At 38.6% G+C, this 27,583-nt stretch overlaps 1 protein-coding gene across 10 annotated transcripts in view; it reads left to right on the top strand.

Annotated features, from left to right (window-relative positions):
* Positions 1 to 27,583, top strand: part of SLC10A7 (solute carrier family 10 member 7) — a 156,852-nt gene that overhangs the window by 46,456 nt on the left and 82,813 nt on the right. For 8 of the 10 annotated variants that reach the window (XR_012628811.1, XM_074867427.1, XM_074867420.1 and 5 more), the window contains one exon: positions 8,817 to 8,855. The exons of the other annotated variants lie outside the window; for them this stretch is intronic. Coding sequence is in view for 7 of the 8 variants with exons in the window: in XM_074867427.1 (XP_074723528.1) it covers positions 8,817 to 8,855 (39 nt within the window). In the remaining variant the exon portion in view is untranslated. The remainder of the gene's footprint in view (positions 1 to 8,816; positions 8,856 to 27,583) is intronic. 10 annotated transcript variants of the gene reach the window in all.

Below are 27,583 nucleotides of genomic sequence, written 5' to 3'. Positions count from 1 at the left end.
AAAAGTAATTGTACTTCTTTGAGATATGGACAGACATTTGTTGATGAGATGAAAATCTCATTTTTTTTAACTGACCTGTGACACGTTCTGACACGAGGTTGGGGCTCATGGATCTGGGCAATGGGCCACTTTTCATTTGACAAAGCTGGTACTTCAGCCAGCCTTCCCATGCTGTGACCTTCCTTGCACCAGTGTTTTATTTCCCATCTCCTGGCACTGCACAACTAATAGTGAAGTTGTTCCCTGTGGTAGTGGTGGCAGGGGCTTTAATAACAATGCCATTCTGAGCTGGTTTGGATGGCATAGCCGTTAAAATGTCTGGTTCTGCTACTAACTGCCCAGAAAGCAATATGACGGTGGGATGTTTATAGAAAAATAGTGGTGCAGGCACAGCCTTACAGTTAATGCAAAGGGCACCTTTTAAAAAGTGGCCTTGTGCTTTCTTTTCACTTCAGCAGGGAAGTAATACTCTTTGGAGTTGTGGGATGCATTGTTTAACTAGACCTCTAATCATGTTATGGATGATGTGTCTCCAGGAGAATCAGGGGACAAGACCTTTAAGTGTTTTTATCACAGCTTAAGATCTCAGAAAATGTGAACTTAAATAAAAGTATGTTTGGGAGGTTGTTATTGCTCTGTATCCTTTTGAGGATACCTTCTACAGTAATTTTTTTTTTTTTAGAGAGAAAGTCACTTACAGTTATGAAGTGTTTGACCATAACAGAGGATCAAGTTGACAGAGTTACGTGTGTACCGCTGTTCAGCTGAGCCTGCTTTATTAAATCATTGTTCAGCAGTCCATTGGTTCTGGTGCGAGAGCTAGTGTCTTCACTGCTAAGGTAATAAGCCTTGAGTCGCTAACAAATGCATGATGTGCATAAGGTTTGTGGGTAGTTTTCATACCAAAATGTCAGTGACTGGTTAGATTCTTTCCTTTTTGCCCTTTAATTGTGTAGTGTAGCACGTTTTTTTTCACAGGTCAAATGTATGGCTGCTAAGGCTTATACTTTACAGGACGCAGGTAGAAGGGGGAAATTGCCTTCTGTTTCTCCATGTCTAGGAGAATTATGGAAATGGGCTTTCCATTTGAGGAAAAATACATATGAAGAGCTTGGCTGTGTGCCTTCCCAGGAACCCAGAGCTTTTTGGTGTGACAGAGCCATATGAACATTGTGGAGGAGTAGGTTGGATGCTAGAGCATGAAGTTTGCTGATAGTTATGCACGTATGTACCCAGCATGAGAAAGCATGTTTGGCTACAAGTCTGTCAGCTTTAAATCACTGCTTGCTTGAATGTTTACACTGGCATTGGGCAGTAATCTTAATATTTGCATTTACAATTTTTAAGTAGAGAGAAAAAGCGAAACTGCCTCTGTTTATTCATGTTGGTATTCAAAACTCCACTGTAGATGTGGAGGTTACTGCCCCATTGGGGTGGGTGACGTAGGAGCCAACACTGCAAGGCCCTGTGTCTCATGAGTGTGATTTTGTGTGTTGTGCTGCAGCTGATAGAAGGACAGGAAGGTTAAGCTACAGGTTCAGTGTACCACTGGGCTCGGGGTATGGCTGGTCAAGGACTGCCCTCCAGAACTCCCTTGAGTCGTGGCGGTCACTCACAGTAGAGAGAAGTTGCCACTTCTGACGAGAGGAAAGAAAGTGGGATAGTTTTCTTTCTCTGTCTCAGTATTGCTGAAACTATTGGTGAAACAGAGAAATCCTTCAGTGGAGAGCACCATGTACACTAAGTAAGTGTGTCTAAAAAGCCTGCCTTTTGACATCCTTTTGATGGATGGTTTTGTATTTGTAAATATTATTACCACCAGGCGGTGATGGTTATAAGGAACTACAAAAATGGGGGAGTGAAAGACTGATTTTCAGCAGAAAGAACTTGGCTAGTAAGAAGCAGGAGGCAATAGCTCTCTGCCAGCAGAGCTCCCAGCTTGTTTCCGTGCACTGCTTGTGGCAGAATGCTGAGCCTGGCTGAAGCAGCACAAACTTGTACTCAGGTGATGGCAACCTCTGCCAGCCCAGAACAAATCTGTAGTGTGTGCTGCTTTGGATCCATGGCTCAACGAGGTGTTTTAGAGGACATCATTCTCTGGATGACGTTCCCCCGCTGAAATGCGAACAAATAGCATATTAGTTATCCTGTTTTCATTTTCTGGTGCCTTTTCAGTGTCATTTCCATAAAACTGATGGTTATTGAACATGGTTGAAATAAAGAAATGTTTTCATATTGTCAGCACAGCTCTAGAGGCAGGTTGGGGATTAGGTGGTATCTTTTTCACAGTCAACAAATTGTGCTGGACCACAGGGAACACAGCAGTGGATAAAAACATAATCCCCTCCATGTCTTAGTGGGTTTTCCTCTGGTGTTCTGGGGTTTCCTTGGTTGGTGAGTGTAGGGGTTTTTTGGTGGTTTTGGGTTTTTTTAAGAGGATAAGATTATGTGTACAGTTCTACTCCACTAAAAAAATTAAAAGTAATTCTGTATTTTTTAAGAGAGTTTTTGAACATGAGTTCACATTTTTATAAGATTTCTTTAGACTAAAAACTTAGTTTTTATCAAAGTCTGTTGTTTGTGTGTTTTGGTTTTGTGGGTTTTTTTTTGTTTTGTGTTAGTTTTGGGGGGTGGCTTTTTTTGTGGTTTTGGTTTGGGTTTTTTTGTCTGTTTAGTTGGGTTTTTTTTAAATGAAATACCATTGTTGAGGTGCCCTATCACATATACAACACATGGGGCCAAATTCATGTGTCAGATGCGTACTACAGCTTCTGTTGAATTCAACATGGCATGTGCGTACATCTCCAAGAGTCAAATCTAGTCCCTGTTTGTTTCTCAAAGATGATGCTGGAGTGTTAAAAAGGCCTGTGCTTTGCCTTTGAGAGGGCGACTGTGCAGCTAGAGATTTTGTTGAGCAGTTAACTCTACCTCTTTTATTTTTGCCATGCTGTAGCAGGATTTTTATATGCATTTTAACAGTTATTTAAGAGTCCCCATATGCTTAGAAAAGAATCTGAATATATGTGCCTTTTTTAAAGCTGCATCATAACTAGGTTATTCCATCAATACAGTAGAATGACTGGGAGCTGCAGTTGGAACAATATGTAAAAATACAGCTTGTAAAAGATTTCCTTTATTAACTGTCATCATCCACAGAATATATGTTCAAATAAACGTTGTGTAATAACTAAATTTGAGATTAATAGGCCCCTTAAGAAACAGCGAAGTCATTCAGGATAGTCAGTGAAAAATAGCCTGTAAGACTGTAACATGCACATATTGTCCTGCTTACATGCTCTCTCTGGTGTCATTCCCATTTATCAATGTCGGCAGGCTCTGTTCTCATTAAAACACTCTTGCACAAAAGCAACTTAATTTTCTTAAGAGAAGAGGACACCTGATTCAATTTAGTGCTCAAAACCAGGAACTTGAATATATATATATTTTTTTTTCCTGTCTGAACTCAGATGAATAGTTATGAACAGCAACACAGATTAAACCTTATTAGGTATATTTATATTCTGTTTGCAGTAACAGTGCTATGGCAAATAGCTTTCTACAGAGCTGTAACATCTTATTAATGCAAACAGCAGTTAAGACATGAGCTGCGGTAACACTCACATGAGATTTTATTTTTAAATAGGAGATTGAAGGAGTTGTTTAAAGGGACTCTGCCTACTCATTCAAGCTACTTCTGACGTCCTGCCTTCTTCCTCCACCTTCTCGAACTACACTGATCTCTTTGGGTAGATAAAATTTCTTTTTCTGTCCTGTTTGGTCAAACCATTTCCATCACTTCCTTCGGTCTTTTTTTTTTTTACTTTTTTTTTCTTCTCCCTATCAAATAGGAGACCTAGATCTATTGAATGTACACTCTAATATGGTACATTACCACATTGTGTTCTCTGCCCTCTACGGCATAATCCTGCAGTAGTACTGCTAGAGTCCTTGTCTTTCTCCAGCTTTCTATTCTCCTGGGTTGTTCTCTCTTCTCATTGTGCCATGTGTGTTAAATAGGATATTTAGTCTTATGCCTGGTACTTGAGCTGTATATCCCACTAGTGCATGTCTGAAAATGATAAGGTTTTAACTGCAGTTAATTGCAGGCATACACAGAGCAGCTTTGTATGATGCCCAAGCCGCTTCCTTCTGAGATGTTTTGAGGCCGTTCAGCTTCATTACTCTGCATCTGTAGCCTTGGCCCTGGAACGTGCTTTCCACAGAGTGGGGATGACTTGGGGCCAGACAGGTCCTAGTGTGCATTGCATGTGCTCGCTCAGCTGTGGGGTGCCTGGGGGTAAGCTTAGGGTTAAGTACAGTTAGGAAGGTTATCTCCCTAAAGGCTACCAAATGACACTCAAGAATCAAACATTTTAGTGTTAAAAAAAGATATACACATTTGCAAAAAAGCCTTTTACTTTTTTTTGGTACGGTCCTCGTATAAAGCTGTGAGGCACCATTGTTTCCCTGTGACTCTGCAGTAAAGGAAATTGTAGTTCCAGTTGAGCTGGAACTCGAATCCTGCTGATAATGATATAATTGGTTGGTTTTTGACCCAGGTGTTCCAAATGTTGCCAGTGTATCTTTTCCTCTTCTTTAATGTAGTCCTGCTACATTATTATCTTAATATATCTAGTCTAATAAATTCCAAGATAATTTGGCTTGATACCAAAATAAAAGGAAATGGAATGAATTCAGATTCTATTCTGTATTTGATGTCCTCAAGACATGCTTGTTTGATTTGCTGCCCAGTCACATGTACTTGCATGCTGTGTGTACTTGCCACTGAATTTGGGTACCCACCCATGGGGAAGTGCTTAGCCCCTTGCTTGTGGCTTTGCGTTTTTCTTCTGTCTTTTACTAGCCATAGTTGCTATGAGGACTGTCTTGGATCTTGTTGCTGTCACTGTTACAAACCTGAGCAGTGTTTTCCGTACATATGTATTCCAGGATAAGGTGGGCAGTGAAGGTCTGAAGCTTTTTGCTCAGGTATGGGAGGAGGAAAGTTTCTGCCAAGTACTGCCAGATAGGTTTCCTTCAGAGGCAGACTGCTTACTTCTCACTTGAAAGTGCTCCAGGCCAGCTGATCCTCCCCAGCAATGCAGACCAGCGAGAGAGTTCCCTCGAGCCCAGTGGCATACAGAGTTGACTGAAATTGTACCTACTTACTATTAAGTAAATCTGTTGTTTAGTGGAGCTAGTGTGTACTATTTTAAACTCCAGTGGAGATGTACATGCTCTTCTGTAAAGACTACTGGCAATGACTTTCCGTCTTTACATCTGACTTGATGTGAACTGGAATAATTGGTCTGGTTATTACTACTGCTGCTTTTGAATGTGGTCTGACCTTGCATTTCAATACGTGGCTATGCATTTACCTTTTGAAAGGATCTTACCATCGATTTTATAGAGAACTCTCCCCTCATATTGATGGTAAGTGTAATGAACGGTTTGCAAACATGCAAATCTGAACTTGGAGTATTATAAGGACATCTAAATGTTTTCATGTTTTAGTGTTTCATTTAAGCTGACTGCAGATAGTCTGATATCTGTTGAAGCACAAAAGGAGCAAACACTAAAAAAAGTTATTCAATAATAGTGACTAATAAATGTTTCAAATAGAAAATGAAGAGCCTAGCTGTATCATGTGTCAGCACTAATGTTTATTTGTATCATCCCTCTAAGGATCTCAGAGTGCTTTTTAAGCAATGAATTAATTTTGACAATGCCCTGTGAGGTATGTAGGCAATATTATCCCTCTTGATAGAAGGGAGTTGGAAGCACAAAGTGTTTAAATTCTACAGGGTCATGCTACTAGGTACATCTAATTACAAATTGGAGCAGTTGATTCAGTTTATTACCAGTTTGTTTAAGCTGAACCAGAATCACAAATACAAGCCCCATGTTTGTGGGTATGAGAAAAATTTACTTCTAAGTTTATTTTGCAGGAGAAATGTTTATAAAGAAAACAGCAAATAGAGTAATTGACATGTATAAGTCTTCCCTTACTGAGGCAAATCATCTGAATGATTATAGCTTAATTTGTGGTCTTCCTGGTTTATTTTTTTTTTCTTTTGCTTGTAATGAGTGTTTAATCATCTGCCATGGACTGTTTCTGACACTTTGGAGAAAGGGAATTAAAAATTGCAAACTAGTGTACCCTTGGACCAGTCCTGAATTATGACTTTTGCACATGACTGGCTTAATACCTGAAGCATAAAATTTGTCTAAGAATGTTATCCTAGTACCTGTTATATGCTTGAGAATATTAAAGCAAACAAACAAACATAAATCTTCTGGGTGGATCAGGAAGCAAGAAAGAAAACAAGTTTATCGATGGGCAAAAATATCACCATCTAGTATCAACACCATAGAACCATCTAGTGTCTCTCCTTACCACCTTTCCAGGTACAGAATTTCTCCTGGAAGGGGAATTGCAGCTTATTTTAAGTAAAAAATGTCATGTCTCTAGATGATCCTCCAATCAGGATTGGTAGCCACTGATGTGGCTAAAACTAGATGCACAGTGTCCTTTTGAGTGTATCGGTTCTTGCCAGCTACTGCTTTGTTCTTTGTGCATTGTTGAAATGACAGGAGAACGGTTGAGGGCTGTCTAGCACTAAAGTTATTTCTCTTGCATCAGTAGATGTGGTCTGGCAGGCTCACCTGCACTGTAAGCAGAGCCTGGCCTGAAACCAACTTCTGGTAGGACCAGATATTTTTGAGACAAGAAGAGGTAAGTTTAGCATGTGGGGAGGGAAGAGCTGCTTTTTATGCTCTCTATCCATTTCGTGTGGACTTCACCATCTTTCCTGAAGAAGGTGAGTGATACAGTTCTTTGTAGCAGCAGAAATGTAGCTATCCTTCTGCACACAAAATCTGCATGGGGAGGAGGGGACCATTAAGTTTCCTCCCAGCCTTCTGGTGTGGAAGTGGAGCCCAGATGCTTCTGTCTTTCAGATCTTAACAGTTGATTTACACTGTTTTATATAGCAAAGACTGTTTTGCAAGAAAAAGATCTCTGAGTGTGCATAAAAATGGAAGTCTAGATCCTCCTTCATGGATCCAGGGGCAGGATGTAATAAAAGGGATCTTTGTGCATCTTTATCAGATTGAAGTGGTCAAATACAATCAATTTGTGTAAAAGAATGGCACATGTCCAACAAATACCAAAGAGACTTGATAAACCTGACAAGTTTTTTAATATAATGATAATAGGAACTTTAAGAGGGATATATTAACTGATCCCTTGCAGTAGGTTTCTGTGCATGGGTATAATGTGTGTCTCTCTTGCCACATGAAAGTACCAGCTACACAGATTCAAATACAAGTAGAAAATCCCGATTTAATTCACACTTGTTGAAGATTGTTTTAAGTAGTACTCACTCTTGCTGTGATCTCTGGCAAGAGGAGCTGTTTGGACTTGTGCCTCTTTTTTTATGTTCAAAAAAGGAATGCTGATGAGGAAGAGGTGTTAAAATATGTTACTGTAGTTTACAACTGTCAACTATAATGTTTTATTTAGCTGTATCTATTCAGATGCTCCCTCCGCAACATGGAGTGCCATATGCCATTGTCCCTGTTAGTAAGCAAGTCAGCAAAGGTTTCCCAGTCTGCATTTGTTTTTGTATTTGGGCCACTGAGGAGCTGCGGTCCAGTGCCATCTTTTATTGATAGGGCCAGCAGAGGAGGAATCTAATGAAATTATCAAAGCTTTGAATTAATTATGAACTTGAATAAGAAAGCTAAGCTCTCTAGAGCCAAGGATCTCATTACCCATTCATTTTCATTGCATCCTCTTATGGAGCAGAAGGCAGGTTCAGCTACAGCTCCTACCCTGATTTTGGACTTTATTCAAACTTGCTAAACTCGCTAGCATCCACTTGTTATTAATCTGCGGCTGGAAGTGTCCAGGGTGATTAATTTGACTCTGCTCTAAATCTTCATGTAAATGGTAGATATCCCTCCTCCCTTTCCTCTTACCTTTGCTGTGTGGCTTTTCATCATCAGACTGGCTGCCATACAAGAGTTTCTGTTCTTTCTTGGTAATTGGGGAAAGCTATGCAAGGCTCAAGTTTTAACTTCCTGGAATTTAATGAGTTAATGTTAAGAAATAATACTACTACCTTATATTTCCTGGATATTAGGTAAGCACAAACACATCTAAAGTCATTATCAAAATTGTTTATTTTCTTATTTTAAAAGACTGTCGAGTAAAAAGTAATGATCGGACATTTTGGCCTCAGAAGTGTGGGATTGTTGTGGGTTGTTTTTGTTAGGTTTTTTGTTGTTACTGTTTTAAATTAGTTGGTCAAACTACAGAAACTCCTGAATTTGTCAAAACTTTATTATGATGAACAATTAAATTAGTTTGCTTGCCTGATTAATACTCCATTAAAAATTGCTTAAAATCTATGAAAATGCAGTGTTTTAGTTAAGTCAGATTATATTTATTTTAATTAATAGGTCAATATGTAAAAATGTTCCTGGCAAATTAGAGCAAAAGCAGTGAGACCAAGCTTCTGTGTAATATTCTTAGTTCCTGTGGATATTCCTCTTAAGTCTACCGGCAAGGATTTTCTCCTCCTGCTTTTGTCTGTTTCAGCACATTATTTATGAATGCATAAACTAGAACCTATCAGTCTTCATAAGTTACAGGCCACTGGCAATTTTTTAAGCAGTGGCTAACTGCATAATGGTCTCTGTGTATGTGTGTATTTGGAGAATCTAATAGCTTGTTGGACAGGGGAATAACATTTTGTTCTTGTACTATAGCTATTTTACCATTGGTGATATTTATCTTTTTCTCTCTTCAGGCAGCTGCTATATTTAATTCTGCTTTTGGAAGTTTTTTGGTAAGTAATGCAGTATTTATAGCAAGTGCTTTAATAGTCTTATTTTTAACAGTATCATTGGTGTGTTTGTATTTTTCACATTAGTGTTGGTGGAATTGTGCCATTTAGCTGGCAAAAATTTGAATCCTCTTTCAATTTATGTCACCATGCCATTAAATACAGATATTACAGTTTCTTTTCTTTTTGTTAAACTCTTTAGAAAAATAGTGAATAAACTGTCTCTGCTCATGGTAAATTAATAATGTGTAAACACATCTTAATTTTCTCCTTAATGGGTTAACAGATTCTATTATTATGCAGATGTTTCAGACATGGGCATCAATATATTGATTTTTCTAATAAGGCCCATCAAATACTCATTATTTTCTATCAAGAGGCCATGGATTTTGAAAAGAAAACATGACCCAGCTGATCAGAGAGTAGATGCTAATTTACTCAGTGACTTGTCATTTGTTTAGCATATTTCACTGTCAGTGAAGCCACTCAGTGTCTCTGAGGAACACACTAAAATAGCTAGATATGGGAAAGCAATCAATCCAGCTGGAAATATAACCGTTTCTGTAAAAAGCCAGTATTTGTGGCCTGATAGTCTACAAAGATTCAGAAGGAAATGGTAAAGAGCACTAAGTACATGTATTTATAAAGAAAGGAAGAATAGATTTCTTCTATTGATACGTCGTTTAGAGGGACATTAACGAATATTAAATACAAATTATTTTATATGTAGGCAAGCTACTGTGACTGTTTAATTTATTTACCAGCTAATAATTGAATTTGTTCTTCTTGACTAAGATTTGTGCATGTTTAGAAGTGTGCATTTGTGATTCCAATCCTGTGTCCCCATAAAGAGGACTATGATGTATAAAATGAATGAATGACAAAAGAATTCGAATTAGGAAATTAAAACTGCAAGTACAAAATAGCTTGCTTTATGCATATTTGTTTTATGAAAAGCTGGAGTTGGGGAGTTGAGGTATGTAAAGCTGTACTGCCAGGAGAGAATGTTGTATGGCATTTTGAAGTTATGCATTGTGCTGCTGCTTTTTTGAGGGACTAGGTTAAAGTTAGGAGTGTGAATGTAAGTTTTGTGGGTATAGACAACTACTCCAGTTTTTAAAATATCGATTCCCAAGTACTTGTTCCTGTTTGTCACCTATTATGTCTTCCTCCCATGGGAAGAAGGTACTTTCTGCCTCAAACCGTGGAACCCCAGTGTTAGAGCAACCCTTAAGTCTGTGTATGTGCGTGGCATTTTCTGTCGTTGCTTGGCATGAGCTCCAGTTTCTCTCCTGTCCCTGGCTTTCAGTTCAGGAGGTTTCCGTGAATACCCAAAGGCCTCAGTTCAGCTGTCATTAGGAGAATGTCTTTTGACTTCAAATAAGAATTTAGGCCCCAGAGCATCTGACTACAATGCCAGCTCCTTGTAAAGCAACATAAACATATTTTAATTTCTAGAACCTGTTTGTAGCTCTTTGAAGAAATCTCAGTTAAAGAAGCTGAGCTAGTTTGTGTGTTCATGTAATACTCCTGATTTTGGTTTTGATCTTAGTTCCATGAAGTGATCATTGGAAGGTTTCATTTACATATAATTACCTCATTTCACTTTTTATTCACTTCAGATTGTTTTTGAAATCTTGGAGCAGCATTGCAGTAAACATTCTTGTTAAAAAAATTCCCAGGAAAGACTTTTCAAAAATATTGAAGTTTGCCTAGAATCAAACCACAGTACCAGCTGTTTTTTTCTAATTACTGTTTTTTAAAAAATAAAATTATAAAGTAAGTGGCCACTTTTAAGTCACAAATATATACACACATTTAGATGCTTATTGTGATACCGTAGTTTGAAATCATGATTGTGCAGGGAATATGTATGTATGACAGAAAATAAATCACAAATATGTTTACTGAAAGCTTTGCTCTTACAAACTTTTCTGGTTATGAAGATGATGGAATGAACCTTATGGCTGAAAATGCAATGGGATGATAGTGGGCCAGGGACTGTAATAAGTAGCCAGTTTACCAGTTTCACAGTGCTGTAGGTCTGCATGGCCTTTAATTGAGTGGCTCCTGGATGTCACTGCATGTGGTCACTTTGTAAGTTTTCTGTGAACAACTGGTGAAGCATTAATTATATACATATATATATATACTTGTTTGAAGTCGAAACTCTTCTATAAAATATGAAAATAAGTGGCCTCTTTCTGAGAAGGTTATGGATGGTCCTGGTGGTGTTTCTGGAAATCCATCAGTTTATATTGATGCCTAACTTACAGACTTAGCTATAGGTGGAGATCGTATTTCCTTTATCTTTAATTCATGATGAATCTAAATCACATTTGCATTTTTCTTATTAGTGTCTGATGATGTGCTGTCTGTGGATAGGCTTAGATGTAGCTATATACCTTTGTGACCGTAACCATATATGGGTCCTGGAGATAATTTGGAAGGATCTGACCATTGGCAAGGCTGCAGTTTTTCTTCTGTTCCTTGTCTTACAGTGTGTAGCACATGGGCGGGTCTCTGCACTTACGTGTAGCCCTGACAAAGCCAGGAGGACAGTATGTTGTCTGTTCTCAGACTATGCCCTGTGGGCCAGTGCCTGTGTGTGATAGTGTGAAGCAAGCTGATTTAAAAGGGCTGAAAGATGTGCTATGCTTTTAACTCTTGTTCTATTTTTAAATTTTTTTTTTTATTTTAAGACTAGGAAATGGTCCTTGAGAAGTTAAATTAAAATAAACCGTGGAACAAAATGTCTGCAGGAAAAGACTCAGCATAATGTTAGATATGATACTGAGATGAGCTTATTCAGATGAAAAGGAACACATTGTGATAGGCAAAATGTAGAAATGCCGAATACATCTTGATGAGCAGAAATACACTTAGATTAAGCATCTGGAGGTGCTTTCACTGGTAAGTAGATTTATAAAAACTACCAACCAACTGCAAAGTAATTCCTTTTAAACTCCACCAAAGCCCATATTCCTATAAATATGCAGGCAAAACAATGCATGGAATGATACTGTACATATTTACACTTAGTTTAATAATGTCCCAGGTCTAATTAAAACACAATGTTTTAAAGAACTAATTGTTACAGAAAAGTGTTTTTATGTAGCTAGATTAGTAATAACTAATGTTAGATGAATTCAATTTACATAAATTTCAGCCAAGAGAATATTTAGAATCATACCACAGAGGATTGCTTTGATTTGGGTAGTTAATATCATTATCTCCTCCCCTCATTTAAGCAGTTTGGTTACAATAATTATGGAACATAAGTGAATTCAGTTTTTCCTCTTAATGGGGTTTTAATAAAATCTGATAGCGCTTTACTAATACTGGGTGCTTGGTTATCAGCAAGGTTGCTATTGTAAAGCATTCACATGCATGCTAAGATCTGCTGAGATAGAAAGCACTGAGGTAGCTGCTTCTACTTATAGGAGAGGATATTTTTTTCACCTAAAGGCTAAAGAAACTGTCTGGGATGTTAAGTGTGGGTTTCTTAACATTATATGCATTACCATGCTTCCTAAGCAATTTTATTCTGCTTCTAAAACTTGTGCTGCAACAGAAAAATAATGCTTGTTAACGTCCAAAACACAGAGCAATAGGCCGGATACTGAAAAACATGGAGTGCTGGTGGTTGTTCTGTGGTGTTTGCCTGGGTGGCTCAGCTCCTTCGACTTCTAAGTTCACCAAGGCATAGCCTGTCACTGAGGCTGTTCTTGCACTGAAGTGGAGACACGTGCTCGGTTGAGAGCTAAACTCAATTTGCAGTGACAATATAATGCCATGTGCATGGAAGAAGGAGAGGGCCTACAATCTGGAAGAGGATGTCCTCACAAAATGCTCTACATTGATAGACCAGAAACAGTCTTGTCTAATCTCTTTCTACCTCTCATTGATCTCCTTTCCGCTTGAGACAGTGGAAACCCTTGAGAATATCCAGATTGTGACGTGAGTCAATGTTGTTTTATTCTTTGGTGCCTTGGGGTTATGAACAGTAAGTGTGAAAAAGGAACAGCCATCAGCTTCACCTTTAACAAAGAACTGTAACTAAGATCTGAAGGTGTGTGGTGACAGGAAATCAAGAGGAAAATTAGAGGATTCAGAGGACTCTGCCCTGGTGACCATTGCACTCCTGAGAAAGAGCAAAGGGCAGCCAAAAAAATGAAAGTGTTCATTGAGACTTCTTCTGATGCTGTCTTGGATTAGCTTCGCTTCCTCTGTTGAAACCTATAGGATGAAACAAGGCATGTGTCTAGGCTACATAAGTCAGTCTGAAGAAGCAGCCTTTTCCAGGTGCCCATCACTTCATTAATCTCCTTTGTCCAAATTAAGTATATATGGTTTTGTTATCTTATCTGACCATCTTTAAGAGGGGACAGAGCTGGTTCATATCATTCAAAAACTCGATCTTTGGAGCAGCCACTTGGCTAATCAAATCAAGGGTAGTGTTTTTATTTACATTGTCTTCCAACTTAAAGCTAAAGCTAGCAGGGAATATGAAAGCTAGCTTCTCACATATACACAAAGCCTAGTTGGTTAATGAAAATGTATGGAATTCTTATCTGCTCTGCTTTAGCAGGCATAATGATTTACACAGCCTGACAGCACTAGTGCAGCAAGTAAATGCATTAGTCATAGTGTCCATTTTTCTTGCAAATTTGTGACACAGATTTAATTATGGGAATGACCAGCAACTTACAAATCTAATTTTGGTAGGCTGAGCCAACTTTTTTATTTTAATAACAATGGATTTTTTAGCAATGATTTCATTACTATTTAAAGAAATCCACCCGTATGGAAAGAACCAATCAGCAGAATTTATTTACTTTATTTTACCTTAATGGATGTTGAATGGTTTAAGTTAATTTTGGGGGGGTTTTATTATCACTTTTTTATCTTAGTTATTTCTAGGATAAATATCCTTATCTGGCTTAATTATTTGTAGCACAAACATTGTAAATATTTTTCTAAAATCAGGCAAATGTTTGTATACCCCTTTGTTCCCTCTTAATTGTGTCTTTGCAGTAGGGGCAGAACAGTCATCTGGGATTCCCTTTTTACTGTGCTAGCTGTTTACAAGAAAATCTTGCCAGGAAGTCTGTTCACAACAGGTGCTGAATTCTAGATTCAGTCTTGTTTAATTTCAAAGTGGAGCTGCTTTATGGTGTGCCACCTTGCTCTTAGAAGTGGTCTCCTCTTCCTCTGTGAAGCAGTACAGTGGTGCTGCTAGTCTGTGCTCCGAATTTGATTCGGGTAGTTCTCAAAATCCTGAGCAAGTTCTCCCTGTTAATCAGCCACTTGGGAAGCCACCTCCGCCTTGAAGGACGGGTTTTTGCGTGAGTGGAAGGGGATGACAGATCTCGGCAGCACTGAGTCTTTGGACCAGGTATTATACATACATGGCAGGAACAGTTTGGATTCTGTGGAATTTAAATAATCTTGGGAGCCAGCTATGTTGCCTTACTGTAACTTTCTCTTGTTGTGTGGCTGGTGCTTGGTTCTCTTGTTGTTATTTACCATCCTCGTTTTGATTTCTGCTAGCTTGATCTGAAATCTCAGTGTAAGTTTGGGCATTATCAGCTGTTTCCGGATCTGCCAAGTAACATTTTAAAATGTGTAGGCCTGCACTCTTACTGCGTATTAGGAAAGGAGCCCTTGATACAGATGATTACTTTGAGGGGTGGCAAACAACAGCCAACAAATAACAGCCCTACTGTTGGCTATCTTTGAAATGGTAAGGAGGAGGGTTGGTAACAATAACCAAGAGGAAAGAAAATGTGCTATTAAGTTCTCAGAAAAGAGTATCCTCTAGAAGGCCAATGATTAGTCCCTGTATTTTGTTTTTTCCAGTGGTTAAGAGGAAAATGCATTGAAATCTACATAATAACAAAAAATGAAGCTCATAGCTGTTAAAAGTTTAGAAATTATGTGGGCTGTAGCTGGTCTCAGTGCTTTCTTAGTTTTCTCATTAGCTTTTGCTACTGAGCATTTAATTCGTCTCCCTTGGTCTTATGGGACTCAAACAGCCAGTTCTTCCAAAAAAAGTTTATTTAAAGGTAGCAATAAGTAGGCTGTTAAATGAATCTCTTTGTATTCTCTTTGCAGCCCCGAAATAATCGACTACTATCTTTATAAAGATAAATGTATTTGGGTATTCTGCTTTTTCTACTTCCTCATATGACAGCTAAGGTAGGATTCAACAACCCCATCTAGTGCTCTTGCTTGGCGTGTGGTACTTGGTGACTGCTTTTGAGACAGTACATTGAATCCCCACCTTTCTCATAATTACTGTTTTTATTAATTAACAGGCTCTCAGGGAAAGAAATAGCTGAGGATTTATGTGCAGTAGCATTTCTTGAGTTAGTAAAACAAGCAGCAAAGGTGGAAGTTGCGGGAGAAAATTCAGAGGCAGGATTCAGGGTGTTTGTTGCAAATTGGAAAGATAGCGTGAGAGTTCAATCAGCTTTGTTCTTCCAGTCCAATTGTCATTTATGAATTGCAAAGTAGAAGGGAGTGAAGTTTCAGGAGCTAAAACTGGGCATTCAAAGTACCTTAAATTTTATGATCTGGCATATTTCTTCTGATCACATAGTGTGGAGAAACTGGAAATGAAAGTGCCTGTATGACTGTGGTACAGTCATGTCTCTTGTTAATGGAAATTGAATACTGGAAATTTATGAAAAGCTTGATTCCGTATTAAATGAATGCTAATGAATAACAGTCCAAAGAGTATGTATCTTTGGTAACTATCGTTTGGAGAACATCTAGAAGAGGCAATGTATGTGTTTATATTATATAATCAGACAGTTTGTTGGCTTAGTGTGTAAATCACATCTGTGCTCATACACAGATTTAGTATAAATTCAGTTTTTTGTCTAAGATTACTTTTGTCATTTTTAAAATTCATCATTGCCTTCTACTGTGAAAATATAGTCTTTTTGTCAAAAGAATATACTTGTTTTGGCTATTTTTTCGGATTCTGCTTACTTTTTGTTAACGGTCAGGACTTGAAAAAAACAATTGCACTAGGGTGGAACTTGTGTGCAGAACATAATGTCGAAAAGTTCATGGTGCTAGTTTTTGATGGTTTCATCTTCTGTTTTGCAATGGTTTCCTGTCTTTTTAGTCCAAGACAAAGAAGGTAAAATTAACAGGAAGAAATATCACTGGTTCTGTTAGAAAGTAAGATCAAGATGTCCAACTTCTAGTTAAATCACTGAAGTTTGTATCATGGGATGATGTCATATCACTTCTTTGAAATTAGTTATAAAAAATGGTTGCATTCAAAAGCGAGTCTATTTGTTTCTGACAAATTCTGGAGAAATATTTGCATGCTTTGTTTAAAAGTGAAAATTTATACTACAAAACTTCGAACGATTAATTTGTAAAACAAGGATTTAAAATTCTTGCAAATAATTAGTTGTGTCTGGGGAACCAAATGTTTGAATTTATTGGTTCTTTAAGTTAGGTAAGTTGGTGCATGATAGAGAAATTGATGAGAGGTACTATGAAAGACAATTTGGTTATTATTTTGCCCTCTCTGTAGTATCTTTTAATACTAGAAGAAGCAAAACTGCATTCCTCTAGGACTGTGGTTGTACACAAACATGCAGTCATTTGGCCTGATTTAAGGGTAAATGTTCCCTGCAGAAAGACTTGGAAAAGCACAAAATATATAATTTTCTCCCTCTCTTTTAAAAAATTCATCAAAAGGAAATGAAAATGTTTTTGGAATCTGTTAATGTTCTCCCCCAAAGTTTTAGCTTATGATTGAAATAGAGCAATGATCTTTCCTCTGTGCTGCAGCTTTTAGTCACCTGCATGAGAAAAGTGTGTGTTGGGGTGAGGAGGGGTGGTGAAAAATCATCCTCCCGTTTGGAACAGGAGTATTTAGACACCTGTCTTCTGCTTCATCAGCACTTTGAACTGGGGCTGCTGCAAGGAGTATTTTCACCTGGCATCTGTGTTTGTTATAAAATACAATCTGGTGTGCTGAGGAGTCACCTACATGGATGCACTAATCCATAATGGAGCATTGAGCTCTTTCTCCTTCCGTGTTGTCCAGATGTGGATTCAGCAGCTAGCAAGAGTTGAATTTTAGAAAGCAGTATGCATGTTCCATGACATCCCTTTACAAACAGCAAAACCAGTGCCGTGTCATTCTATGCAAACCTTCTTTTACCTTAAGTTGACTCTGCAGGGGAGGAAGAATATCCCAAACACATTAATTTATTAAGCTTCCTGATTTTTGGCCCAGAACAGGTTACAGCTCGTTCTGGATTTGGATTTTTTTTTCCTGTGATCCTTCTCTCTCTGACGTAGCTGATTCAAAAGCCAACAGTCCGCGAATCGGCAGTCCTCAGTCTCTTGGGATAAAAACAAGAGGGATATCATTATTGCTATAAGCTGAGTGGCTGGAAACCATCCTCCTTGCTGTCAGGGTGACAAATACTGTCTTAATGGAAGTGCCAGAGGTTAGGTCAAAAGCTTTTGCAAAGTCTTCATTCAAGTAGCAAAGAAGGCATGGTTATCATAAAACTGGAGCTTCCTTTGGAAATTTGTGTTTATTAATTATTGTTGGCCTTTTAAAAGGCAGTTTTGGGAAACCATCATGACCCTTCAGTATGAGACAGCAATAGTTAATGAATTTTTTTGAATGGCTGTGCTTGTGTTGTTGCTGAGAGGCTCCCTTCATTATTATTTTTCTTAGCTTCTTTCAAAGTATCAAAACAATTCTCAGCTTTCATCCTTAATGGCACATATTTGGAAATACTGGTTATTGTGAAGGAGGCGAGGAAGTATTTTAATTAATGATCTGTCATTACCTGGCAGCTTCTAACTGTAAAATCAACCAAAAAAAGCCCCAAAAAACGACTTCCAACAAAACCCCAAACCATCCTGGCGATAATTCCTTTGCCTGCCTTGAGGCTCAGGCTTACTCATACAGTTTATCACCTTTCTGGCATGACACGTGAGCAAAGGCACCTCCCACCATTTTCCTTCCTCCTCTGTCATTCAGATTCTCTATCCACCTACCCCTGGTTACTTTCCTGTAATGACAAGTAAATTATCTATTTGTTGCTTCTACTTTAAAAAAAAGATTGTATCACAAAATTCCTTTTCTAAAATACTTTCTGAAGGTACCTTCTTGGTCAACTCTGTTCTAAGGGCTTGTTGCAAGAATGGTTACGTGATGTCCTTTCGCTGGCAGTTGGTGGAAGATCAGATTAGATGATCATCTGACTTTATCTATGAAAAACTCAGTACGTTGTACAAAGTGGGGTCACAACCTGTAAAGACTGTGTGTGAGCTCTGACAGAGTGAAGCATTTGAAAAATTGTTATTTTTTACTTCCCAATAAAAAGAATTCTTTTTACTTATATGTGGTGATCACTCCATGTCAAATAGAAAATTTTGCACATTAATATGTGAAGGTGGAATGTTGTTTCTACATTTATAAACCATGCTTTATATTCTGGTTTTCAACCACTGTCTTGAAAGCTCAACATTGGAGAATTTCATTGGATACCTTTATTCTCCTAGTGTTTAACTTGACTGAGACTGTGCTTGACTAGGAACAGCTTTTTTGCCTGACATAAACCCACTGGATGAAAGCTGCATGTGGTTTCACCCCTTCTGCATACTCTTTATATATCACTTTGTACTGTGGTATGATACAGGTGCTAGTGTTGATGCCCACCCGAGTGGAACAGTCATTCTAGTTTCTTCCTCCTCATGCATTTAAGGCATGTGCTAATAGCCTGAAAATGCACACCTTGTCGTGCCTCATTGCTTAATTGTGGTCTAGCTTCTTTCCCACATTTTTACTACTGTATGGAAAATGAATGTTAACTATTTGAAGGAGAAATATATTACATAGGATTAGATAACATGAATAATGTGAAAGCCAGGGTTTTTAAAAAACTCAAACCTTTTAATAAAATGGAATGTCAAATATATGAGCATGTCTTTCAAGAAATGATCAAAAAACATGTGAAAAGTTTCATATCCCTTTTAAAGTCAAATAATTATCCACCATCATATAATTTTTTGTTAGATGGACAGTACAAAGATGAAAGAAAATTTTATAGATAACATTGCACTTCACATCCGACTGAAGCAGGTGTTAGAAATGCAGATTAAGTATACTGACTAAAGACTATATAAATTTGAAGTGAAAATGCCACTGGTATACTTGCAGTGCCGTGCACATGTGAAGTTTCAGATAGTTAAATTATTGATTTTATTGTGTGAGAGAGTGCAGCAGTTAGGGAGAAGGTCCTTGTGCATATATGATGTTTTTTTTCCCCTGTAATCTTTTTAATGGTACATGATGAGCAGCTAACAATTTGCTTCATTGTGTAAGTTTTGCTGTGGAACGAGAGTGCATAATATGGTGAGAGAGATAGATACATCTCCATAATATTAGTCTGTTTGCCAATGACGTGTTTTACAGGAACATGCGGTGCAAACACACAAATGTGGGTAAATACGATTTCTATAAATGAAAGAGACTGAATATTAGTAGTGTTACTGTACAAAACACGGACACCGGGGAATTTGTGGTTGATCCTTCAGCACGTTCCTGTAAAAGTGGTATAAGGTGTTAATTTACAGGTCATTCTTTTCTGGACTTCATAGGGTTGGTGTGGACATCATGCTTCATGATACACAGGTGCCTAACTGGTGTGGGTGGTGCGTGAAGCTTGTTAGGGTTTTGGTAGGAGGGCATTGGAAGAGCGGCGAGGGTGTTTTCTTTTCTTCCAGCAACTCAGTAACCTGCTAATAAACTGTACTAGCCTGTGAATTTAATTTTGTCATGACTTATCAGGTGCCTGGAGCTAGTAATCAATCTGTAGGAGGTCTAATTCTTGGATAAATTAGAATTGGAAATGGATTGGGAGATAGAATCTCTTAAAGTGAGGAGCAGTACTGAGGCTCTTGCTCAGCATGAGGGACAGTCAATTTTCTTCTCACTCTGGACTGTTGTGAGAAGAGGGTGGTAGGATCCCTGCAACAGCCTAACATCTGGCTAGCGGGGGAGACAATAACAGGGACATGGTCCTCCATCACCTAGAATGACTGCCAGGGAAGGACAGCTTTTGCAGGATTTTTTCTTAGTAAGTAGCCCCTGAATCTGCTAGTTCTAGAAGTATTGTTGTCATGAAAGAACTGCTTTTTTAAAAAATAGACAATATTGTTTTGTCCATCAGCTCATGTGGTGTGGTATTTGCCTTGGCAGCAGTTCTGCTCTGACTGGGGGAGCTAGTCCATAGTCTGTAAATATCCTGTATATGGTTGAGAAAGCTTGATTGTATGGAGTGGAACAGATATTCAACCGTCTGTCCAATGCTTCCTGGGAGATAGACAGCATGCAACTGGCAAACCAGTCATTTGAAATGTTGAAAAGGCTATAAGTGAATGTGGTTTGCATGTATTTATTTTTTTCCTTAAGAAGAACAAATAAATCCCAGATGTTTCATTGTTTTCCATGCACATATACCCATAGGCACCTATAGGCACCTAGACTTAGCTCTATTTCTCTCTCATTTCTGCTAACTGGTGCTTAGAGACACGTGGTTTTGTTCCTTAAGTGACAATCATTGTATCTTTCCCTGTGCAACAGAACTGAGTTCCCTGCAGTGAGTGCAAAATCCTATGAAGTCATATAAAGTCCCCAGAAAGACCATTTGGTGCATTCATAATACAGATAATGCACTATAATGAAGTAGTTAGCAAAATAACAACGTAGATTTTACTTTAGCCTTAACTCATGTATAGCATTTCAGTAAGATTTCTCCGGCCGTTGACTTCGAGAAACTTCTATCCTTCTTCCTTATTTTGCAGGCCAATTAAAGCAGAGCAAAAGACTACAGATAGTTAATATTATAGACTGTGTGGTGTCCCCAACAAAGAACTGTAACATGAATTCAAGTGTAAAATGTATTTATTACTATTGCTTTTCATATTTTTAGTAGGTAGTTAAAATACAAGCTAAGAGCATCACTGTAACATAAACAGCTTGCAAAATAATAAAATCTAGATGAAGCCTAATATTTATAGAGTACTGCCTTATTGCTTAGTTTAGTCACTCAGTTAATAAAAGTACAAGTATGGTTTTGCCATGCTTTTTTTTTATGCTTTTTTTTTTTTCTTTTTGGCCGCTCCTAATTACAGTGTGGGCTTTCTAGCAAAGCTGGCTTGTCTGCCGTTTTGTCTTCCAGTTCCAAAATCCCATCAATGTGTATACGTATTCAAGTCAGAGAACTAAAATAGAATTTTATCATTACTATCTCAGTTTGCTTACCCTGAAGCAGAGTTAGTGGGGGGCTGTTCCTCCCTTCATTCATAAAAGGGTGTCAAAACGGGATACGTCACTCCAAAGACATTTGGAAAAATATATTATCGGAGTCCTACTACATCAAACGGTGGCATAATTATTGTACCATAAATGCTTGGAAAGCATTATGCTGGCTCCTTTTTTATTTTTCAATCTGATTTCTCTTAACTCTTGGGATTAAAATTGTTATGCTAATTCAGACAGCAGCACAGTCCAGTGCCAGCTGAACTTGTGTTGAGAACATCTCAAGCCAGTGTTATCAAATAATACAAAGAAAATTATATTGTCTGTAATATATGGAAGGAGGTATAATTTGTTTTATTTGCTGTTGGAATTATTTTTAAAGCTATTAAAAACAGCCTCTCCCAGATAATTATTGTGCTTTCTTTTAGGGGCAGAAAAGGCTGTCACTGACAGAAAAAACGCTATGGTCTTATCAATCTGTTTCATAAAGCTGTTCAAGCACCCTAGATTAGTGTGATATTAAAACTTCTAGGTGTACGTTTTGCTGCAGTGGTAGTCACTGTCTCTGGGCTGTCCAGATAAATTTTTGGTTATATACTTGGTGCATGGATTTCTTAAAGTCCTGTGAGACTAAGGAGGAGTTTCTTCCTCTTTGGAGAACTCGCAAGAGGAAGATCCAGCAGTCGTCAGAATTCAGTCAAGCACTGACATGTCCAAGCAGATTAAAAAGAGGTTTGTGACAGAGAAGGGTTTTGGGACAGAAGAGCCCTGGAGAGTGGGACATCTAAATTAAGATGATATGTTGAAGAAGCATAAGCGAGAGAGGATTGGCAGATCTCTGGGGAGTGCTTGGATTGTGCTGGCTTCGATGCAGGAGGAAGATCAGCAAGTTCTGGGCCAGGCTGGACTGGGGTTACCCTGAGGCAGCTGGTGCCTGGGAGCTCCTGTTTCGGGAGGAGGTTGCACACACTGCAACTGTCCTGCACATTCCCTCTGCACTCTTCGGTGTTCTCGCTCCTGTGGTTTCTTCTTGTCATCAGAAATATGGGAGGCCTCGTCCAAGTAATCGTTTGAGAGCCAACACTAACATAATGCGTTTAAACTGAGATGGGAACATAGCTCTTCAGGGTGTTAACATCAAGAAAAAGCAGTTATAGTGGTAAACTTTTGAATTAGATTTTCCAGACTGATTCTGTTACAAATATCCCAATAGAAAAATAATTGTTTTATGACATTATATGATAAAGTTCTTGAACTGAACTCATAGGGAGTTCAGTTTTCATGGATAATCAGGCAGTAATCTTGCAGAGCCTATCCTCCAGGTTTTACAGGGAATATCTTAAATCATGGTGAAAAGCTAATCAGCAGGGCTAAGATGCTGAGGCATGCCTTGTGCCGTTTAAGATTCCTTCTGATCATTCATTGACTGAAACATTATCTTAATGGAGATTTAGCAAATTAAAGAAATATTTTAAGGTACTTCCTGGGTTTATAAGTACTGCATTAGCTTTGTAATGGAGCATCGGTCCTTCTGCCACTCAGGAGCTGTGATGCATGCTGAGTTGTGCATGCCTGGCATACTGAAGGTGCAATGTAGGCATATTAAAAGCATACAGACAGAAATGTTTTTCAAGTTTGTTCTGCAAGTTACATTCTAAGAATTAGGGCTTGGTTATGAAAGGAAGATTTTTCTTGCCTGATTGTTTTGAACTCCATTTGAGCTTACTTCCATTCTAGAACAAAAGTGTGGAAAATTGTTATGCTAAATTAGAACACAGATACACTTGTTACAGCGTAAATGCGTCCATACCTAGAGTTGCCTTGGATTAGGTATTGCACAAATGCCTGAATTTAGTCTGTATTACACAAATACCACGAGAGTCTCAAAAGGATGTGTTCTTTCTGTGCTTACCACTGGCAGGTGCAAAAGGGGATTTTTGCACTGTGATCTAGTAGTTGTGCACATAACTGACTGTTTTACATACAGAGCTATTAGATTTGCACTTAAGAGTATAAATATTTGAGTCAAGCGTACAGTTTTATCTGCTTAGGCCATAATCTCATACAGTATCTGTGCTTACAGTAGCATCTTGCATAGACAACACAGGACAACATCATAGACAACATCAGGACAACACAGACAACATCAGGAGCTGTATTGCTGACTTCCCATCCCATTTTATAATGTGCTGAACACCACTGTACATACCTGAGTAATAGGGATGGGGAGAGAAGAAACCTTTTCAGTGTAAGTCTTATGACAGTATCTTTTTAGAACCTGTTTTTTTTTATTAGAAATACTCAGAGGTTTTATTGTGTAAATTACAGAAGAAACATTCCTGAAGTCCTTAAGAAAGAACCATTCTTTTCCTCTGCATCATGATAAATGTAGCAATTGTGTGTGTATACTAGAATAGATCATATTGAACATCCCCTGAGCTCCGTTTGCAGACAAGTCCTATCTCCACCATGACAAAATTCCCATAAGAGTTTAAATTATTAATGCCCTGGAATCTGCGGGGTTCAGCAGATATGTTCAACGTTATTGATGGCAAACTTTATCCCTTTATTCCTAAGACACATAATGAAATAGGGAGTCCCTCAAATAACTGCATTTCGTGTTTAGGCTAATTTTGTGGAGGCCAGTGGGCTTTGCCTTAATGTGTGTAAATACAATTTTTCTCTTTTACAGCAGATTGTGTGGTAGATGGGAATGAGACTGATTTGGCACTAATTTATGAATCCTTCTAGCATTCTCTGTGTGCTGCACCCTGTGCGGGCAAGATGCTCTAATTACACTTACTCTATATAATGAGAGCTTTTAATGACAATTACTGATTGTAGTTACGGATGTTTAGGGACCATTGTTTCTAGCTTAAGATGATGTATTGACTTTTACAAGAGAAGACTTTTATTTTCACTTTATGCAATATCTCTCCTTCCTCCCCCTAGCCTTTACAACTGATAGGCTGACTGGTGACGCTGCTGAAGTGTAGCCACAGAGAATTATTGTTCAGTTAATTTAACTTAAGGAAATACAATTTTTCACTGTTTTTTATTTCTGAATTCAAATCTGCACATTCACATGTTCTTTTTCATAGCAATGTAGTATTTGGAGTGATGTTATACAAGTTGCATTTGTTTTATATAACAAGATAAAACTCTGCTTCACACTGAATATGTCACTGCCATGTTAAGGAAAAACACAAAAGCTTCATTTTCTCTTAACGTACTGGTATAAATGACATTTTGGTATGAGGCTGTCGATGTTAAATAGAAGTAGCTTTAAGCTTTGTTCCAGTTTTCAATTAGATTAAGTATACTGGAAAACAGTGAGTCCACTTGCAGACCCAGGTTGCAAAATTGCTTTGCACGGGGCCTGCTCACTTCTTTTAAGCAAGGCTGTGAGTATACTTCTCATTGACTATTGTCTTTAAATATAGATAAAAATTTGGGCAACTTCTAGTTTAGTGTTCACTTGAGAAAGTGAGAAATCAATAACTGAAAGATCAGTTTAACACTTGTGAGGAAGAGGCAGTTTAAAAGATCCAGTTTTATCCACTTTCACTTTCATTTACTAGTTTTTGAGGGGCTTAGGGGTATCTTTATTTGCTTTGGTTCCTGCTGCCGGCAGTCTGATATGAGAAGTGAAGCCTTCTTGTAATGCCAGGGAAACAAAAGAAGAGAACAGCACTTACAGCTGTTCATTCCTACACATCCCCTGCAGCTTGCTGTGCCTTCCATTGTCCTAATGCAACTAGCAGTGGGACTAGGCTGGAAGACAGACCTGGTCTGAGTATTAAAATAACCCTTTCTGTTTGTTGTGGCTTTCTCGTGCTTTGTTCTGTTTTAAATCCTGACTGTGGCAGCAGTCTGGTTTATCATACGGCTGTCTTAAGTGGGAAGATGATGTTCCAGGATGTGCAAACAGAAGTAAAAGGTTGAATGGAAGAGAAAAGGGAATGGCATTTACAGCCGAATGGCAGCTTCTGGAACTCCTTTTTAGCTGAAGACAACACTTAGGGAATCAGACCATAAGAAAGTTTGTCTATATACTTCTTTATTTCTGTGGTTTACAAACCCTGAAGCCTTAAGTCTCATGGTATTTTACTAATATTTATACATACTTCACATTTATTTGCTAATTCTGCTAATGTGGTAATGAAAAGCTTTCATGAAGTCAATTCAGGTCTTCAGTAGAAGGAGCCAATTCTTCTATTGTGTGGCACAATTTTCAGAAGGAGTCTGTGAAATTAGAGGGCTAATTTGTCATTCTGTTAGTGTGATGTGTCATTGCCTTCTCAAAGTGTTGAGTGTATGCAGATGCTTTATGACGGAAGCATTGCAGAGGCTGATTTCTGTCATTTGAGCTCATACCTTTGGACCTACTTGAGCAACCAAAAGTGCACAGATAATAGCTGATACAAACAGCCCGGTTAAACATAAACCAACAAGCGTTTCCTAGGACTAGTAATAGAAAACAAAAATCCTACTTTCCTGTGTTCTGGCATTGGTTCATAAATACGTGCGTGACTGGCACGCAACGTGTTTTGTGTTTTGCTGTTTAGGCTGATTGACCTATGCCTATGACAGAAATGGAACAGCTCTGGGTTGCAATTACCACGGACAGACACCAGCCTACTGTGTGTGACTGGATCCAGTCTCTGGATCCCACAGGCTTACATACTTCTGGCTGAAGACTGTGATTAGTTTTACTTCCTAGCAGAGGACCTCTGAGTTACACATTAGGTTATGCTTGATCTTCTTCTTGAGTAGACGAAACCTGGCCCTCAGGCATGGAACCAGGATCTTAGTCCAGAATCAACAATACACAACATGGGTGCTAAAGAAGAATGTGAGTGGCACACACAAGGTCAAGTGCTGGGAGGCACAGCATCTTAAGAGCTGTCTGTGAAAAGTGACAGCTCATGGTTTCTGTTTCCTAGTTGAACTCACAATTAGTAGAAATTTCAAGAACCTCACACAGAAATAGGATTATCAGCATGTTGCTGTTGAAAAGGAGCAGATCTGGGCTGGTAAGTTTCTGAATGGACTTGCATCTCTGTGAGCAGGCTTAGCCCCTGATTTCAAAAGTGAAAATGCAGCCTGAGAGAACAGCCTTACAAGGATTTTGGCCCTGACTTAGCCAACCTGTTCTCTGTGTTGGTTATTTTCAGTTTATCTCACACACCCCCTCCCCTTATCTAGTGATGAGTTGAGGCTTTAATTTTCTAATTTCTCTTAGCAGGTAGCACTTGTCAGGAAAGCAAAGAATCATGGACTTCAGAAAATGAATTTCTTATTCACAAGTCTTATGCAACAAGACTTACCCCTGGAAAACCACAGGCTCATGTTCCTTTGTTCTTCTGTCACTGCTTCTGGGAGTCTTGCATTTGTGCCAGACAGTTTTTCCTGCCTTCTCAGCTCAGCAGGCATATTTTTTGGCATTGTTCAGCTTCTCTTGCTTACAGAAGAACCAGCCCTTTCAAAACTGGCTGGTTCCCAAGTCAGTGTGTTGCAAATTGGGTGTTGATTTCAGCTCCCAGTTCACATCTTGATTTCCAGTATTTTTCTTCCCAAGCCTTCCACCTCTATGTAATTCAAAGTCCACACCACAATTAGTGGAAAATATATGGTCATACTGGAGAGGAGTCCTTCTGCACTGGCGTGTCTTGTTTGCCCTGTGACCACGCCATCCGCTTGCTGTCAGGCCTCTGCAGCACGGGGAGGTTTCTGGTGGTGCTGGCAGAAGGCGGGTGGGGGTCAGTGTAACGGCGGTAGCACTGGGGAGAGTGAATTGAAGCTCTCTTCATGATCATCCCTAATGCATAGGCAAAAAAGTTTATCGTAAGGACTACAGAACCACTGGGAGAGTTATTGTGTATGACAACTTAATATTTGGAAGAAAATTTATTTTCGAAGCTTATACACTTGAATTATTTTTTTTCTTGGTTAATGGAAGTTTTTCTTCCTAAGGAGGACTGAAAAATATGTCTGAAAGGGTAAAACTGAGTGTGAAAAGCATGCAGGGGTTTACTATGTGACCAGAGAGAAACACTTCCAAATAAGTGACAAGTGGAGTTAGTAAATTTACCAAACATCTGGGATGTTTCATGTCTTCTCTAGAGAGCTGTCAAACCTCTCACTGTAACTGTGGAGTGATTAAAAGTTGTTTCTGTCTAACAAAGATATGCTAGCCTTTTCAGGAAGCAAGTTGATGAGGTTTGAGGTTATATCCTTTGCTTGTCAGTAGAACTATAAGCTATTAGGTCAGAGACTGTTGGTTTTTGTGGTACCTGCCACAGTAAGATCTTGGGGTCCAGCAGGAGACTTGAGTCGTGCAAGTTTTGTTTTGTACAGCCCTGAACAATGATGAAATGGCTGGGAGAGGGGTATTTGGTGGGATGTTTTGGAT

The sequence above is a fragment of the Strix uralensis genome, chromosome 4 (assembly GCF_047716275.1).
Source record: "Strix uralensis isolate ZFMK-TIS-50842 chromosome 4, bStrUra1, whole genome shotgun sequence".
Taxonomy (NCBI): Eukaryota; Metazoa; Chordata; class Aves; order Strigiformes; family Strigidae; genus Strix; species Strix uralensis.
This window is presented reverse-complemented; position numbering and strand designations above follow the sequence as displayed.